Source organism: Pristiophorus japonicus, chromosome 7 (assembly GCF_044704955.1).
Source record: "Pristiophorus japonicus isolate sPriJap1 chromosome 7, sPriJap1.hap1, whole genome shotgun sequence".
Lineage (NCBI taxonomy): Eukaryota > Metazoa > Chordata > Chondrichthyes > Pristiophoridae > Pristiophorus > Pristiophorus japonicus.
In genome coordinates, this window is record NC_091983.1 from 113,983,496 (window position 1) to 114,001,561 (window position 18,066).

The following is an 18,066-nucleotide window of genomic DNA, read 5'->3' on the forward strand; positions in this document are numbered from 1 at the left end:
TATTCTGGATTATGTTGTTGATAATGTTGTTGAATGATCACACTGTTGGATGCAGCTAATTATTTTATTTTATTAAAGTTTCACAATGAATTACAAATGACCGAAATTCCAGCCTCCCCAGGTCTGTACGGCATTTCTACGGACCCGGGTAAGCATTGGAAAAACCGGTTTTCAGCGCACAATGCGCATGCGCTGAAAACCGGCTTTTCTGATCTGTCAAGCTCCAGCTTGACAGATCTCAAGCATATCGCGAGCGAGAACATTTGTGAGGGCAAGATTGCAGTATTTACCCATATCTTGCCCAGCAAATGTCCTCAAAATTCTTACACCTGATAAAAATGTATAGCCTACTTTTACAGGCATAAGAGTTTAAAAACATACAAAAATATAATTTAATTAAATTTAAAAAGCACATATTTTTAAAAACCCTGCCTACTACGTTAAATTTATTTTTAACCATAATTTAAAAACATTTTTTAAAACTCGGAAAAAACTACTTCTCAGATATTTGTTAACTTTAATTTCAATTAATTTTAATTATGAGGTGTGTTTTTTAATTTTTATTACATGTGTTTAGTGTATTTGTTTTTTTTTCTCATTAATAGCAATGAGAACTCGTAGATACGGAATACAGTACCTGATTGGCTGAGCAGCCACTCATGACTGCACCTTGTGTGGGAACCTGGAGGACGGGAGCGCGCTTTGCAGCGCGGGAAGAGAAGGCCTCCTTAATGGAATCGCAGGCTCCTCCCAGACCACCAGGTAAATTCGTAGAAATGTTTCAGGTCGGAGGCAATTGAAGCCTCCGACCGGAATTTCAGGGCCAGTTATAATGTTTAATAAATTCTTTTGTTTACCTTAACCATTCTGTGTAGCGTCCCATTTGCAGAATAAGAGGGGGAACAGTCAACATGGTGGGGTAGAGTGGACAGGCAACGCTCAAATATGTCCTTCACTCTTCAAGCAAAGCGTTCAATTATGAGCTGCCACCGTAAGGTTTTTGCAGCGGCGAAATATCCACGATGCCTCCCCTGCGGTTGTGCTGGGGGTGGGGGTGGTGCTGGTGGCGGGGGTGGTGCTGGTGGCATGGGTTCCTCACCAGGCTCCTCGTCTTCCTTCTCCGCCTCCCCCTCTCTTCTGAAGTGGTCCTGCAATCCCCTTTGGCAATTCCTGGCCCTTCATGATGGCTAATTTGTGTAGCATGCAGCATGCCACAATGAACTCAGAAACATGCTGAGGGGAGTATTGCAGGCAGCCTCGAGAGTGGTCCAGGCATCGGAAGCACTGCTTGAGCATCCTAATTGTCTGCATGGTTTTCATTATAGCGATGCTCAGCTTCTATCTGAGGGTTCCGGAGTGGGGTCATGAGCCAGGTGGCGAGGCCATAACCTTTGTCCTCGAGCATCCAGCTCTGGCTTTGTGGTTGACGCTGGAACATGCGTGAAACACTGCTCTCATACATCATGGATGCACCCTGAATATTGGGCATCAATTGCCATGATGCGCTGAGTATGGTCGCAGACGATCTGTACGTTCATGGAGTGGAATCCCTTTCAATTTCGGAAAACCTCTGCATTCTGTAAATCTGCTCGCAGAGTGATGTGCATACAGTCAAGGGCATCTTGAACCTTGGGGAAGACAGCAAATCATCCAAAACCTACAGCCCTCTCATTTTGGGTCTCCTTGGTCATTGGGAAGTTTATGAAGTCCATTCTGCGTGCGTACAGTGCATTAATCACCTGGCGAATGCAGCAATGTGCAGCGTGATGCGAGATAAAGCATAGGTTCCCCGCTGATGCCCGAAAGGAGCCAGAGGCATAGAAGGCAAGTGCCACAGTCACCTTCACCTCGATGGGCAGTGCAGTCCTGTTGCCGCTGATAGGCTGTCAGTCTGCCTGTAGGAGCTGGCATATCCCTGTGACCACTTTTTTTTGGAAGCGCAGCATTCTAACGCACTGTGCCTCAGAAAGCTGGAGGTATGAGTGTTGTTCCCTGTAAGTTCGTGGGGGATAAGGCCTCCTCCCCATACGCCTGCGACCTCTTCCAGCTCAAAGCCGTATGAATATAGCAGCCAGGATTACTGGCTCCCAAACAAGCATGGCCCCCATCTTTTAAAATGTCCTTTATAAAACAAACTAGAAACTCACAAACTTCACAATCAAAAGTATGCAGTAACGTAGCGTTCTTCTCCCAATCCTTTTAATCACTCACAGCTGCAACTTTCTCCTCAGTTTTCAACATGGCGCCGTTAGCACCTGGTACGTCCTGGGTCAGTCCGGTTTTTCTGGGCGGGTTCTCGGGCGGATACTAAATCGGGTGAAATGTTCATAAGTTCTGACTGGGGTGCTAGCGCAGCGATGCACGACAATTTACGTCATCCAAACGATCAAAACAGCAACGGGATGCGAAGTTTTAGCACCACTGCAAAACCATTAGCAAAAATTCCGCCCGGATGCAAAATCTTGTGCGCCTCGTTTCAGGCCCAAAAAAATCATTTTTGCGCCCTGCCGAGGAGCTTAATGGGGCGTAATTCAGCCGAAAATCCAGCCCCATGACTTTTATAGCAACAGTGCAAGCATTTATGAGATGCTCCCACTGTGCCTATGACCTCTACCGCTGAGTTTCTGCTATAGATGCCAGACAAATTGCCGTGCACGACATGATTGGCTGCCTGCACTGCAGTCTTTCAACCAGCACTGCACAGATCTGAGTATTTGAGTTATTTTTTCAACCACGTGGCCAATTGCTCTGGATCCTATGGTACTGGACTAGTAATCCAGAGGCCTGGACTTATAATCCAGAGCATGAGCTCACATCCCACTTGTTTGAGAATTTGAATTCAGTTTTAAAAAACTGGAAATAAAGAGCTGGTGTCAGTAAAAGTGAGCATAAAGCTGTTGGATTGTAAACCCAACTGGTTCACTAATGTTCTTTAGGGAAGGAAATCTGCTGTCTGGCCTGTTGCAAGTGGGATTTCAGTCCCACACCAACGTGATTGACATTTTAACTCTTCTGAAAACTAGCCTAGTAAGTCAATCAGTTGCATCAAACCACAACCAGCGATTCAAGATGAAGGCACACCACCACCTTCTCAGGGCAACTAGCGATAGTCAATAAATGCCATCCTTGCCAGCGATGCCCACATCTCGAGGATTAAACAAAAACAAAGTGAGTACTGACACCACTGTGTCAACCATTGAGTAGGAGGAGGGACATGACTTACAGCAAGACATACAGCAAACAGAGTCCATTTACTCAGCAAACAGCAGAGTCTATTTAAACAGAGACTCTTCAATTTACAGCAAACAGAACCTCATCACCAATACTACAGCAGTCTCCTGATCAAAGCGGGATTATTTCTCCTGCAAAATGCAGTGAGTAGAGGATAGTTCAACAATACAAATTCAATGCTTAAAATCAATCCCACTCACTTACAACAGTGTGGTCTCCAGGCATGATTGATGAGGGAATTATTCAATTATCCTCATTCTAGCCAGGACTCGTGGTGTCACTATATGCAGCTTAAAATAAATGCTAAACAGTGGAAGCAAAATGTTATAGACAGAGGTAAGCAATCCCCCTACCAACGGATCAGGTCAAAGTTCTCCAATCTTGTTACACCCTGTCGGGAATGGTGGTAGACAATTAACCAATAACGGGAAGAGGAGGCTCCATAAATATACCCATCCTCAATGATGGCGGAGCCCAGAACGTGAGTGCAAATGACAAGGCTGTAGCATTCGCAACCACCTTCAGCCAGAAGTGCCAAGTGGAAGATGCTTCTTGGCCTCCTCCTGTGTTCCCAACCATCACGGAAGCTAGTCTTCAGCAATTTGATTCACTCCACGTGGCATCTAGAAATGGCTGAATGCACTGGCCACAGCAAAGGTTATGGGTCCCAACAAAGGTTACGGGTCCAACATTCGGTTGTTCCTTATGTTTTTTACTATTAACACAATATTTGATGTTTTTAATGTGACTGCCATGTGATCAGTAACCAGCTTGCTACAATTTGTACTTTGCACATCTGTGAATTGTATGTGGCCATCATTCATATCGAGCAACTTCCATTCCAGGGTTTCAACTCACACAATCACTTCAGATCACAACAGCGGTAGAATTTATCCACCTGCGATCAATTGTGATCATTGCAGTAATACAAGTTAAAAATCATTTGGATTGACATTATTTTTATGCACTGTTCCAATGAAGATTTGACTGGATTCCAGGGAACTATAAATGGTTTAATATTTTGAGGAAAATTAATGATAGATTTGGTAGATGACAGCATCCCCCAACAACTCAGAGTTTCTCCAAGAAAATCTCACTTTGCATCCCTGGTCTATGATGAGAGACAGCGATATTTTAAAGAGTCAACATGCTGAGAAAAATGTATAAATCTAGCAGATGTGGCATGAATACTAAGTTTTGATTGGTCTCTGTGATAAATAGGAAAGAAACTAATACATACAATATCTTCCTCCGCTTCCTTCAGCATCACTCCATTTTCTTTAATGTCTCCTTTTGTAGTCGAGGCTAGCTTTTGTCTCTTTTTTCGATTGCATTTAGAAATTTCTTCATTATTGCATGTTGCTGGTTCCTTTCTCAGCATCGATACCCTACAGCAAAATCAGAGCAAATAAAATCATCAAACTTTAATAAAATTATTTTCTCTCGAATTTTTGATCCTGTTTCAAGAGAGCAACCCCCATGGACTGTAAAACTAGAACCATTCCCTGTAGCGCTGCTGGGCTCCACTGTTAATACAGAGACATGGTGGGAATTTCCTAGAATGCCAGAATCTCTGCCGATGTGGGTTGGGGCAGGACTTGCATCTGCCATTCCAACTCTGTGGTGACCCTGACCCAATTTTTCTTGGGTCAGAGTGAAGTAGATATGCAGGGTGGACTCACAGCACTATCTCCGCTCTTCAGTGTGAGTGTACAAGTGCTAGGGAGGAAAAATCATGGCACGACGACAGGATACTTACTGCAGCACCTGAACTGGATGAGAAAAATATTAAAGGGGCCAGAAGTCCCTATATATACCGGACTGAAAATCTGTAATTGGCTCAGAATGAGCCCAGTCCAAGAAAACAGGCACTTGGTGGGACAGGGTGGGGCAGAAGAGATGGCTAATCTCCTATCTTGCAGCAGAGAAACTGCCGCTGCCATTGTTCCCCTACTGATTCCTTTCTTCTGGCCTTTCGCATTGAAAGTGTAGAGGAAAGAACAAAGCGAACATGCAGAGTCCAAAATTCCACTGATCTTGCTGTCACGTAGAGGCAGTGGGGTGGACAATGGGCCAGCAGTTAATATTAAAGCTTTTGTCACCAAATTCTAGTGGCGGGGCTTTTCCACCACTTTTTCCTCCAAACCAGAATGCACGCCAAAAAATGGATGGATTTCTGAAGGAAAATCCACTCCCAGAGTCTAAATGTGTGAAACTAGCTCTCCACATTTACTTTACTTAAACCAACACTGTAACCTACATGCTCATGGGTCTCATCATCATCATAAGCAGTCCCTCAGAATCGAGGAAGACTTGCTTCCACTCCTGAAGTGAGTTCTTTGGTGGCTGAAAGGTTCAATACGAGAGCCACAGTCTCTGTCACAGGTGGGACAGATAGTCGTTGAGGGAAAGGGTGGGTGGGACTGGTTTGCTACACGCTCTTTCCACTGCTTGATTTCTGCATGCTCTTGACATTTAAACTTGAAGTGCTCACCGTCCTCCCGGATGCACTTTCTCCACTTAGGGCGGTCTATGGCCAGGAATTCCCAGGTGTCAGCGGTTATGTCGCACTTTGTCAGGGAGGCTTTGAGAGTGTCCTTGTAACATTTCCTCTGCCCACCTTTGGCTCGTTTGCCGTGAAGGAGCTCCACATAGAGCACTTGCTTTGGGAGTCGAGTGTCTGACATGCAAACAATGTGGCCTGCCCAGCGAAGCTGACAAGTGTGGTCAACTCCTAGACCAGGCAACTCCTAGACCAGGCGTTCCATATCTCCAACTCGGATACCCAGCATATCAAATGAGGCTGGTATGCCTGGTGGGACCAGGGAAAGCATGCTACCAAATGGTGGAAGTAAGCCCAAGTGATTGTCAATTTCACACAAAAACCACAATGATGGCTGGCGTAGGAATTGGCAATGTCACAGGAGTAGTACAATTCTGAAGTTGAGCTCACAATACAATAGGCAAAATGTGAATTTGACATTAGTCAGGTAGAACATTAATAGTGTGCTGACCTTGTCTGACTTTTCATCAAGTGCTTGCATTTACATAGCATTTTTAACAAAAAATGTTGTGAGGTGATACAAATAGGCATATAGGAAATGCATGTCAGGCCAGGAGAGGAAAGTCATCAAACATTTTTGAGGAGGTTTTTAATGGTAGAGGAGGTAGAGAGGTTTTGGAAGGCAATTACAGAGAGGAACCAGATAACGGATAACTAATTTTAGGATAAACAGAGAAGGATAATGCACAAGAGGTCAGAGTCAGAAGAATGGTGTTTGGCAGAGGATTATAAGGGGACTATAGGGCTGGAGGAGGTTGCGGAGGCCAGGGAGGATTTAAGTAAAAAGACGAGGATTTTAAATTTAAGACACCATGAGACGGGGATGAGTACAAGTCAGTAAGGACTGGGGTGATGGGTGAACAGGACTTGTTGCGGAACAGGATACGTTCAGTGGTGTTTTGGATAAGTTGGAGTTAACGGAGAGTGTAGATTTAGGCTACGATGGAAAGCGTTAGCGTAGTTGAATCTCGAGGCAATTAAAACATGAACAAGGATTTTGTTGGCCAAGAGACTAAGCTAAAGATGGAGGCGGATAATATTTGCTGGCACAGAAGCAGGCAGTCTTTGCAATAGAGAGGATATGGGGTATGAAATTTCAGGGTTGAAAAGACTACTGAAGTTGTGAACAATGTAGTTCGGAGACAGTTGGGAACGGTCCTCAAAAGGAATAGAAGGTGCTGGGAAGAGTAGGTGGAGAAGCCAAGGTGTGACTTGACGATAAAGGCAATGTCACTGCCATACCTCTTTGGACAGGCAGATGGTGAAAAGTATAGTCAGGCAGAGAGATTTCCATAAGAGGTCACCACCTGAGAGTCATGTTTTGATCCACTATCAGGTCATGGACGGCAAGGGCCTTATATGTAAGTAAGCAGACATTCTAGAGAGAAATGTAAGTCAGTTAAATTTACATAATGTGGGAGACTTCTCAGTCTATTTTGTGCATAGCATTAGGAGTGCACAGTCCGTAAAATAGCTGCTTACTAGGGGTGACGGGCAAATTTACAGGAATGGTGATAAAAATATTGGTAGCGGTTACAAAAGCTGCTGATATTTAAATGCAGGGGTCATCCTCTGCAAAGATTGTTTGGACAACAACAGTGCCTGGCAAAAGCCGGTAAATCTGGCGACAGGAAACAAAGTCTGTGACTAAATGATGGTACAGCGCAACCCTCCAATCCCATTTGTTATCTGGTGAAGAGAAATGGTGCAGAGTGAGGTGGTAGTATGGAGGGTGACCCTCCTTCCCATTCCAAGGCCTTTTCCCATTGGACAGCATTATGGCAAGCCTGGAAGGTGACACAGAAAGGGCAGTTGAAGGTGCAGCCGATCACTAATGGCAAGTGTTAGCTATAGCTATCCTTGCAGAACATAGCACAACTCCTCATCTGACCAAGAGTCTGTGCAAGCAGTTCTACATGGTCATTGCCAGGTAATATATCTTTGTCGGTAAGTGTAGGTGTAGGTGTAGGCCATCAGCAAGTGAGCACAATCTGCCTCTAGTGTAGTTGATTTGCCTGGTCTCATTGCTCCTCCTCCTCTTCCTTTAAAAAGTATAAGTAAAGGGGATGTCCATTGGGAAATTCATTGTCTCACTATCATTGACATACCAAAAGAATGGCAGGGCCAGAACATTTGCACAAAGACCCCCAACCAACGAAATGCAAACAGGAAAAAATAAAGTTCCGAAATAGTCTAAAAATGTTGTTACAAATCTTACTGTACAGCTCTTTAAATGCACTTCTATATATAGCACATCTTGCAGCTCTCGGTGCGTATTTTATCTGGTCGGGTAGATGACTCAGCGACGTGCCTGGGAAATTACATGGATGTCTAAATGGCATAACTGAGGCTAATTCTAATATCATTAGCTGCAAACTGAAAGGCATTCCTGGCACCAGTACAAAACCTGACAAGAACATTGGAAGGGGGAACTAAATGGACATCAATCTGGCACAACAATCACCATCCATTTCCTCAATCAGTTATGCCACTTTACTCCTGTTAGTCAGGTGTAACCAATTGGACAATCGACCCTATTGGAGCTATTTATACAAATTCATTGTTGCATTCTTTCTTATCATTTGAATTTGGTGATAAATTAGAATAATTTCAAAAGTAGCTCATTACATACAAGAGTCAAAATGACCTAGTCCTCGCCCTCTGCCAGTATGTATTGGAAAATCACAGCAGCGCACTTGCAGACAAGAACTCAAAATAGCTACCCTATAGTCAATATTTTGTCAGCAAGTTCATAGATTTCAAACAAGTTTGTTCACAAACTTCTTTTCAGTTAATTCAAAGCTGGAAATGCTATTACCAAATATCTCCTGTAAAACAAAGATTAAATAGTTTTGAACACTTAAATGCAGCTCGTGTCAGGCAGGCCAAGGAGTGGTATTGATTGCATGCATGAACAGGTTAATGGAGAGGGTCATTCTGTCCTGCCAACCAAGGTGCATGGAGAAGGCAGGAAGAAATTACAGTAACATCCTTATATTCTGCCATGATTTTAGGATTTGCCTTCGGTATAGGAGGAAGCCACTTGGTCCATTGTGTCTGCCGGATCTTTGGTAGCAATCCAAAACTAATCCCACTGCCCAGGTCTCTACCCATTGCCCAACATCTTCCTTTGCTTCAAATAATTTTCCTTAAAATATGAAATGATCCCTGCCTCACCCATTCCCTGAATTTCTCTTAACCCTACCTGTGAAATTGATGCCCCCTTGCTATTGATTCTCCAAACACATGAAATTGACTTTCCCTATTCACTCTATTCATAATTTCATTATTTGAAAAAATCCATTAAATCTCTTCTGCTCCACTGGAAATAGTCTCAGTATCTGAAGTCTTTCCTTACACTTGTACCTTCCCATCTTGGCAAATTAACATTGCACATGCTCTATAACATCTTGCATTTATATAGCACCTTTAACATAGTAAAACATCCCAAGGCGCTTCACAGGAGCATTATCAAACAAAATTTGACACCAAGCCACATAAGGAGATATTAGCCCAGAAATTGTGGTTGGAGGCTCTGACCTGAAAAATGTCAATGAGTTTATCCAGTGGTCAGGGAGGTTCAGAGACTTGTGGTCCTGGACCTCTACGCAAAGGTCTGCATTGAGGCCCACATATTCCAGGGATGCAGGCGCTTCACACGCGTCCCTGGGATCACGTGGGCCAGCCCAAACAATCAAAGTAGGGGTATTCCCATTCATACTTGTGGTGAGTTCCAAATGTACGGAATCATCCTAAGTATGACTGTGAATACCCCCAAAAACAGAAACATTTAAAATATATATTTTTAAATTATATATTTAAAATCAATCAAGATGGAATTTAATTAATTATTTAAAACAAAAATTTAATTTTTTGAAAAATAAATTTACATATTCTAAAAGCATATAAAAATAAACTTACCTTATTTAATAGGATTTTAAACATTTAAATGATAGAAAAATACATTGTTTTCAGTCCTTTAAAAGTCTTTTGCTGATTAAAGCAGGCCGTACTCCTGCTTTTATCAGTCTCATGAATTTCACAGGCATTCGCTGGGCAGAAGTTGGATAAATAGCCCAATTCTCCGCTCGCGGAGGATTCTTGACAGATCGCGGGTTCCGGGTTTAGGTGCATGTACTTTGCATATCTAAACCCGGAACTTGTGGGGTCCCTATGGGCACGTGCGCACCTCGTTCACGCCCATAGGAGCCGCGAATTCAGGGTCATTAGGGCAGAAAGAGGTAGGTTTTAAAGAGTACCTTAAAGCAGGAAAGGGACGTAGAGAGGCGGATGATACTTAAAGGGTTGACAGTGGATAGGCAATGACAGATATTTATAGATTACATGGATGGACTTCAACAATTGTACATTCCTGTCTGGAGTAAAAATCAAAAGGAGAAGGTGGCTCAACTGTGGCTAACATGGGGAATTAGGGATAGTTTTAAATCCAAGGAAGAGGCATATAAATTGGCGAGAAAAAGCAGCAAACCTGAGGACTGGGAGAAATTTAGAATTCAGCAGAGGAGGATAAAAGGTCTAATTAGGAGGGGGAAATAGAGTATGAGAGTAAGCTTGCAGGGAACATAAAAACTGACTGCAAAAGCTTCTATAGATAAGTGAAGAGAAAAACATTAGCGAAGACCAATATAGGTCCTTTGCAGTCAGAATCAGGTGAATTTAGAATGAGGAACAAAGAAATGGCAGACCAATTGAACAAATACTTTGGATCTGTCTTCACTAAGGAAGACACAAATAACCTTCTGGAAATACTAGGAGTTCGAGGGTCTAGCAAAAAGAAGGAACTGAAGGAAATCCTTATTAGTCAGGAAATTGTGTTAGGAAAATTAATGGGATTGAAGGCCAATAAATCCCCAGGCTGCATCCCAGAGTACTTAAGGAAGTGGCCCTAGAAATAGTGGAAGCATTGGTGATCATTTTCCAACATTCTATTGACTCTGGATCAGTTCCTATGGACTGGAGGGTAGCTAATGTAACACCACTTTTTAAAAAAGGAGGGAGAGAGAAAACAGGGAATTAAAGACCGGTTAGCTTGACATTGGTGGTGGGGAAAATGTTGGAATCAATTATTAAAGATGAAATAGCAGCGCATTTAGAAAGCAGTGACAGGATCGGTCCAAGTCAGCATGGATTTCTGAAAGGGAAATCATGTTTGACAAATCTTCTGGAATTTTTTGAGGATGTAACTAGTAGATTGGACATGGAAGAATCAGTGGATGTGGTGTATTTGGACTTTCAAAAGGCTTTTGACAAGGTCCCACACAAGAGATTAGTGTGCAAAATTAAAGCACATGGTATTGGGGTAATGAATTGATGTGGATAGAGAACTGGTTGGCAGACAGAAAGCAGAGAGTCAGAATAAATGGGTTCTTTTCAGAATGGCAGGCAGTGACCAGTCGGGTGCTGCAGGGTTCAGTGCTGGGACCCCAGCTATTTATAATATACATCAATGATTTAGATGAAGGAATTGAATGTAATTATCTCCAAGTTTGCAGATGACACTAAGCTGGGTGGTGGTGTGAGCTGTGAGGAGGATGCTAAGAGGCTGCAGGGTGACTCAGATAGGTTAGGTGAGTGGGCAAATGCATGGCAGATGCGGTATAATGTGGATAAATGTGAGGTTATCCACTTTGGGGGCAAAAACTGGAAGACAGGATATTATCTGAATGGTGACAGATTAGGAAAAGGGAAGGTGCAATGAGACCTGGGTGTCATGGTACATCAGTGATTGAAGTTTGGCATGCAGGTACAGCAGGTGGTGACGGCGGCAAATGGCATTTTGGCCTTCATAGATAGAGGATTTGTGTATAGGAGCAGGGAGGTCTTACTGGAGTTGTACAGAGCCTTGGTGAGGCCACACCTGGAATATTGTGTTCAGTTTTGGTCTCCTAATCTGAGGAAGGACATTCTTGCTATTGAGGGAGTGCAGCGAAGGTTCACCAGACTGATAACATGTCTATGTCTTCCTGAAGTCTTTAACAGTTTCTCAAAACTCCTACTTTTGTGTAACTAGTTCACTAAAATAAATCCTCATTATTGCACAAGTAAACTGTATCAAAAAATGTTGAGCACTTACTTTTCCTTTGCCTGCTGCATACACTTTTCACTGCAAAATTTACTCCCGTGACTAAACTCCTCAGTCGTCCCATAATGACCGCACTTCTCACAGCAAAGTATACCATCCATACTGGGTGGTTCCTCAGTGTTTGATGGGATGGGATTTCTAGATAGAACTAAATAGCAAAATAGTGTTTATTAATTTTGGGAACACAAAATATTGTCACAAGAGTACACTTAAATTTTATAAAACTACACATTTACAGGATTTAATTACAGACATATTTTTCATTTTAAGTGAAGTTTCACTGCCTTATTTACATTAAATCAATAAGTTGGTTTCTTTGTCAGCTACAGTAGTCGATATATTTTAATTTTAAGACAATGAAATGTGGATAAATGCACTGTGTAGGTGTTATCCAACCATACATAGAGGGAAAGTGTCAGGTTTAATTCCAGAAATGTGCTGAGTTAGCTATGGCACTGAAGAAAGCCTACAATTGGCCTCATTGTCCCTTGATAGGGAAATCAGTATTCCTGATCATAACGATCTACCCTGTGGACACAGGAAGAGAACAGAATCAGACTTGACTGTCAGTAGCTGGTCAGTATCTAGATCACTCAGATAAGGTACCAGAGCGCTGCTAATGCCTATGGTATTGTATCCCAACATGCAAGAGAGACTGGCAAGAAAGGTGAAAGAATGAGGGGAAAATTCATATACCATCATCATCATAGGCGGTCCCTCGTATCGAGGATGACTTGCTTCCATGCCAAAAAGGGATGAGTTCACACGTGTTTCAATGAAGGACCTAATATTCCAGATCCCGAACTACATCCTGAAGGTGGAAGATGCCTGTGCGTGGATTTTTTTAACGTGTGGTGGCCGTTGCACACCAGCCACAACACGTGCTTGACAGAGCTAGGTCTTGGTCCAGTGGCAAGGATTAACCAAGACGACTGGAGACCAGCTCTGCTGCACGGACCTAGTGTGCACATACTGCAGCGTGGGCTGGCCCGTGCTGCCCCTGGGCCTTCGCCTCTTCTGGGCCCCCGCCTCTTCTGGGCCCCGAACTGACGCTTCTCCTGCCTCGATCACATCGCTCCAGTGTATACCAGTGTATTTAGATCTAATCAATATTGTGTTGATTAGTATTGTGTGGTCATGAAACTTAGGAATATCAACTTATTCTGTAATATTATGGTATCTACCTTGTGCATGAAGCCAAGAAACCCATAGGCAAACAATCTCTTAGATTAACAATTGCCACAATTTGTTGAAGAAGAAATGTAAACACAAGTGGCAGATTTTAGTGGCAAATGTTTGCTAACTAATATTCAGTATTTTCCAAAAAGCTCGACAAGTTCCCCAATCTTCTTGATGAAACAAGGTAAAACGTCCCAAGAAGCGTCACAGAAGTGTAATCTAGCAAAAATGGATGCCAAGCCAAAGAAGATATTTAGGGGTGACCAAAAACTTAATCAAAGAGGTACATTTTAAAGAGGCTCTTAAGAAGGAGGAGGGGATTGGAAGGGAATTCCAGAAAGTAGGGCCTAGACAGCTGACGATGCTGGGGTTAAGGGAGTTGGGGATGAACAAGAGGCCAGAGTTGGGAGAATACAGAGTTTTCGGAGAGTTGCAGCGCTGGAGGCGGTTGCAGAGATAGGGAGAAGAGAAGCCATGAAGGGATTTAAACGCCAGGATGAGAATTTAAAACTTGAGGCATGGTGGGGTCCTTTACCAACGCAGCTCAGTGAGCATAGGGGTGATGGATGAACAGGAGTTGGTGTAGGATAGGATACAGCAGCAGAAGTTTGGATGAATTGATTTTTATGGAGGGTGGAGAAAGGGAAGCCACCCAGAACAGCATTGGAATAGACAAGGCTAGAGGGGAGAAAGGCATGAACAAGGATTTTGGCAACAGATGAGCTGAGACAGGGACAGAAACAGGCAATGTTTGTACATTTCAACAGCAAATACACTTCAAAAGTTCTTCATTGGCTGCAAAGTGCTTTGTGATCATGAAAGATGCTATAGAAATGCAAGTTCTTTCTGTCTTACAAAGGTGGAAACAGGCGATCTTTATGATGGAAAGAACATGGAGTTGGAAGCTTTGCTCAGAGTCAAATAGGGAGCCACGGTTGAGAAAAGTCTGGTTCAGCCGAGAAAGTGGCCAGGGAGGGTATAGAATCGGTGACAAGGGTACTGAGTTCATGGTGGGGGTTGAAGACAATGGATTTGTCCTTCTCAATGTTCAACTGGAGGAAATTGTGGCTCATCGACTACACAGAGGCAGTGATGGGTCGAGAGAAGTGGTAGAGAGGTAGAGCAGGGTGTCATCTGCGTGCATATAGAACCTGGCCTTATGTCTGCAGATGATGTTGCCAAGGAAAGGCATGTAGATAAGAGGATGGGGCTAAGGGTAGATCCTTGGAGGAATCCAAAGGAAGAGAAGCCACTGCTGAGATACTCTGGCTAGGATTGGATGGGTAAGAGTAGAACCAGGTGAGGGCAGTCTCACTTAGATGGACAACAGAGGAGAAGCGTTGAAGGAGAATGATGTAGTTGATTGTATTCTCTTTGCTCTGCAGGATGTTGCTGGATTAGTGGACAGTTTTGGCAGAGAAGAATGAGATCCAATGTGAAGATGGATGGCGGAAAAAGCCATTCAAATTATCTAGTACCTCCAAAAAATCAAGAGAATTTGTTCTTAAAATCACCATGTATACCTTAACATTACCACCAAATTTGCTCACTGGTATTCCTAAACATTCATATGGTCAATGAGCTACACAGTCAAACAAGACCACAAAAAAAAATCGAAAACTACGATAAAATTGTAAAACTTAAACTACACAATGAATAAGGCATCTGTGGTAAGATTTTCATAATCATCATCATCATCATAGGCAGTCCCTCGGAATCGAGGAAGACTTGCTTCCACTCTTAAAATGAGTCCTTAGGTGGCTGAACAGTCCAATACGAGAGCCACAGTCCCTGTCACAGGTGGGCATATAGTCGTTGAGGGTAAGAGAGGGTGGGACAGATTTGCCGCATGCTCTTTCTGCTGCCTGCGCTTGATTTCTGCATGCTCTCGGCAATGAGACTCGAGGTGCTCAGCGCCCTCCCGGATGCACTTCCTCCACTTAGGGCAGTCTTTGGCCAAGGACTCCCAGGTGTCGGTGGAGATGTTGCACTTTATCAGGGCGGCTTTGAGGGTGTCCTTGTAACGTTTTCTCTGCCCACCTTTGGCTCGTTTGCCATGAAGGAGTTCCGAGTAGAGCGCTTGCTTTGGGAGTCTCGTGTGTGGCATGCGGACAATGTGGCCTGCCCAGCGGAGCTGATCAAGTGTGGTCAATGCTTCAATGTTGAGGATGTTGGCCTGGTCGAGCACGCTAACGTTGGTGCGTCTGTCCTCCCAGAGGATTTGTAGGATCTTGCGGAGACATCGTTGGTGGTATTTCTCCAGCGACTTGAGGTGTCTACTGTACATGTTCCATGTCTCTGAGCCATATAGGAGGGCAGGTATTACTACAGCCCTGTAGACCATGAGCTTGGTGGCAGATTTGAGGGCCTGGTCTTCGAACACTCTTTTCCTCAGGCGGCCGAAGGCTGCACTGGCGCACTGGAGGCGATGTTGAATCTCGTCATTAATGTCTGCTCTTGTTGATAAGAGACTCCTAAGGTATGGGAAATGGTCCACGTTGTCCAGGGCCGTGCCATGGATCTTGATGACTGGGGGGCAGTGCTGTGCGGAGAGAGCAGGCTGGTAGAGGACCTTTGTCTTACGGATATTTAGCGTAAGGCTCATGCTTTCATACGCCTCAGTAAATATGTCGACTATGTCCTGGAGTTCAGACTCTATGTGCATAGACGCAGGCATCGTCCGCATACTGTAGCTCGACGACAGAGGTTGGGGTGGTCTTGGACCTGGCCCGGAGACGTCGAAGGTTGAACAGGTTCCCACTGGTTCTGTAATTTAGTTCCACTCAGTCATATATAGGAATAAATTTTCTTGTTTAGTATTAAAGATGACAACTTATTCAACAAAAGCAGGAAGTATATTCAACTCCAGAGAGTTCAGTTGGTCCAGGAATTTGAATTACAGATCAATATTTTGAAAACGAGCAGTTAGGAACAACGGCCCGGAATTTGCAGTCTGGATGATGGCGAACCAGCAGTGTTCAGCACCATTCTGCCTTTGAAACTGACCATGTCATTCACAGCTCCGACACAGGCTGCACTGTGCATCCCCCCCCCCAGCCCGCCCCCCCGCCCCTCCGGCTCCCCCCCGGCCCCCCAACCCCCCTCCCACAGAGCCGGAAATCATTATAATCACTCAAACCAGGGAAACTGACAAAAACCTCAGCTCTTCCGCAGTAATTACCCTGCTAAATTTCCCACTAAAAGTTAGACCCAAAAGGATTAGTTATAACAGGATTTAACAGCATATTAACTGCTAAATAAAGGTTATGGGCCTTAATTAATTTTGCACAATGTGAAATGAACCCATTTTAATAACAATTTACATTTTGAAGAAACGTTTACAAGCTTATTCGTCTTTATTTCAGGTTTGCCTTGTCCCCATGCGAGAGCCCAATCTTTGATTTGTTCTCTCTAACATTTTTTAAAAGCTTACTCATTTCCTTGTTCGCTGTCTGTGAGAATTCTGCGTTTTGATTGGCTGCTTAGACAACTGTTAACCTAACAGCAGCTCACACTACAGAATTCTCAATACACGCCGTTGATTTGAATTGAATGTCGGAAAACCCAAACTTCTCGACACACAGATCGAGATATCTTTGTGCGAAGCTTACTTCAGGGCCAGCGACGAACGCCTTTGCTGCACTGCTGACCGCAAATTCCAGGCCAATATTATTAGTTTAGAAACACAATTCAAGAAATCTTGTAAAATGTTGATACATGCACACCACACCCAAAAAATACCATGAATAACTTCCTAAAATGCTCTGCTACCTTCTTGTGCAGTGGGCACACTCCATGTTGTTGTTGCCGTCGCTTTCTTTATCCTTTCTACCTCTGTTTCATCGGTGATGATCTCCAAAGCACCAAATTCATTTATTCTGAACTGAAGCCCAAGAAAACATAATAATTTGAGGTCAATCAGTATTATTATCATTCCCTAACTACACGGTTATTATGAATCCAGACAAATACTTTGATCAGCATGACAAATCATAGCTGTTCATGACAGCGAATCGCCAATATACATCAGCAGTGGACATGATGAAATAAGAGAACAACTAGTCATAAGCTTGTACAATCCATCTGCCAAAATGTAATTCTTATTGGAGAATATATCCACACGCTTTGTAGCAAATGCATAATTTCCTAACTTGCTTCTAAAATACATTTCAGTTCACTAATTTTAATATTAATTTTGGACTAAAATTAGATGTTAATTGTTCAAATTTTACCTTTAAATCGCTTCCTGGAAGTGTAGCTATTCCATCCTTCCAGTCCATCGCACTGAAAACATCAAAGTCCTGGCTACCAGTAGCAGGGGCACAGTCACTCACAATGCTTTTCTCCATTGCTCAACTTACTGTTGTGAATTGAGCAAAAAGTCTATTGAAGGGAAAAAAACAGCTTTGAATGATATCTGATTATGACCTATAGCAGAAATACTGTACCCAAATAATGCATTTTATCAAATGTTTATTTTAACCATTGTGATTATTTCTCTTCACACCCTTTAGCCCCAATTCTATCTCCATGGCAGGAGTTATGCGGCTGGTAAACCGCCTGGCCCTCCGCAGTGTGATTTAAACTCCTGGGCCTCATCAGTGTCCTGCCCGAACCCAGTGGGTGATGGGCGAGAGCAGGATTTCGGGTGGAAAAGGATGCCAAGGAATGGTTCCCGGCACTCAAGCAAGTGGCTGGGAGAGGGTTTACAAGGGGGAGGGAAGCTGAAAGGCAGGGCAAGCCCAAAATGTCCTTGTGGACCCACAAGTGAACAAACAAAAATAAAATTAACTCACCGATTTGAGCCTCTGCTGGCCCAGGCTCCTCGCTGCCAGGTTAGCATGGCAAGGAAACCACAATGTCGGAGGGAATGTAGTAAACGGACCCAAAGCTTTCAATCCAGGAGTTCAGGACTAAAGAGCGAGGAAGCAGGGGGTACACTTGGGGTGAAATTCTTAGGACTGTATTACATTGTTTTAGAAGCCCTAGG

At 43.5% G+C, this 18,066-nt stretch overlaps 1 protein-coding gene across 1 annotated transcript in view; it reads right to left on the reverse strand.

Moving 5' to 3' along the window:
* l3mbtl3 (L3MBTL histone methyl-lysine binding protein 3) overlaps window positions 1-18,066 on the reverse strand; it is a 238,339-nt gene that overhangs the window by 195,580 nt on the left and 24,693 nt on the right. Inside the window, exons 2-5 of the mRNA XM_070885259.1 lie at window positions 17,309-17,459; window positions 16,848-16,959; window positions 11,889-12,045; window positions 4,472-4,619 (exon numbers count right to left, since the gene is read on the reverse strand). Coding sequence (XP_070741360.1) covers window positions 4,472-4,619; window positions 11,889-12,045; window positions 16,848-16,959; window positions 17,309-17,425 — 534 coding nt within the window. The 5' untranslated portion in view covers window positions 17,426-17,459. The remainder of the gene's footprint in view (window positions 1-4,471; window positions 4,620-11,888; window positions 12,046-16,847; window positions 16,960-17,308; window positions 17,460-18,066) is intronic.